An 863-nucleotide genomic window follows, 5' to 3' on the forward strand; every position below is an offset into this window, starting at 1 on the left:
GCTGCCGCAGCTCGGCGCCGAGCTGCTGGGCCTGCGGGCCCGCGAGCGCCAGCAGCTGGCCGAGCTCAACGACCGCTTCGCCGGCTACATCGAGCGCGTGCGCCGGCTCGAGCAGCAGAACCGCGCGCTGGCGCTCGAGCTGCAGGCGCTGCGCGAGCGGCACCGCGAGCCGCCCCGCCTGCACGCGCTCTACGAGCACGAGATCCGCGGGCTGCGCGCGCTGCTGGAGGCCGAGGGCGCCGACAAGGCCCGGATGGAGGCCGAGCTGGGGCGCATGCGCGCCGCCTACGCCCGCGCCAAGGAGCGGTACCAGGAGGAGCTGAGGCTGCGGCTGGACGCCGAGGAGCGGCTGCAGGCGGCCCGCGGCGGGGCCGACCGGGCGGCGCTGGCCAACAGCGGCCTGGAGGCCGGCGTCGCCTCGCTGCTGGAGGAGATGGCCTTCCTGAAGAAGCTGCACGGCGAGGAGAGCGCCGAGCTGGAGGGCCGCCTGCAGGCCGCCGCCCTGGGGGAGGGCGGGGAGGCCGAGCCGCCCGGGCCCGGGCCTGGGGCAGGGGCAGGGGCCGGGGCCGAGCTGTCCCAGGCCCTGCGCGACATCCGCCGCCAGTACGAGCGGCTCGCCCACAAGAACATGCAGGCGGCCGAGGACTGGTACCGCGCCAAGTTCGCCGCCGTCTCCGAGGCGGCCAGCCGCCACAGCCAGGCCGCCCGCTCCATCCGACAGGAGACCGCCGGATACCACCGGCTGCTGCAGGCCCGCGCCGCCGAGACCGAGCGCCTCAAGGAGGCCATCCAGGGTCTGCACCGCCAACTCGAGGGGCTGGAGGAGCGGCAGGGCCAGGAGGTGCACAACCACCAGGTCAGGG

The 863-nt window shown here is 76.4% G+C and overlaps 1 protein-coding gene across 1 annotated transcript in view; it reads left to right on the forward strand.

The window, feature by feature from the left end:
- Position 1: 1 nt before the first annotated feature.
- Positions 2 to 863, forward strand: part of si:dkey-33c12.3 (uncharacterized protein LOC335380 homolog) — a gene marked incomplete at its 5' end in the record, with an annotated part of 7312 nt that continues 6450 nt past the window's right edge. Inside the window, one exon of the mRNA XM_043685284.1 lies at positions 2 to 856. Coding sequence (XP_043541219.1) covers positions 2 to 856 — 855 coding nt within the window. The remainder of the gene's footprint in view (positions 857 to 863) is intronic.

The sequence above is a fragment of the Chiloscyllium plagiosum genome, unplaced genomic scaffold (assembly GCF_004010195.1).
Source record: "Chiloscyllium plagiosum isolate BGI_BamShark_2017 unplaced genomic scaffold, ASM401019v2 scaf_3865, whole genome shotgun sequence".
Lineage (NCBI taxonomy): Eukaryota > Metazoa > Chordata > Chondrichthyes > Orectolobiformes > Hemiscylliidae > Chiloscyllium > Chiloscyllium plagiosum.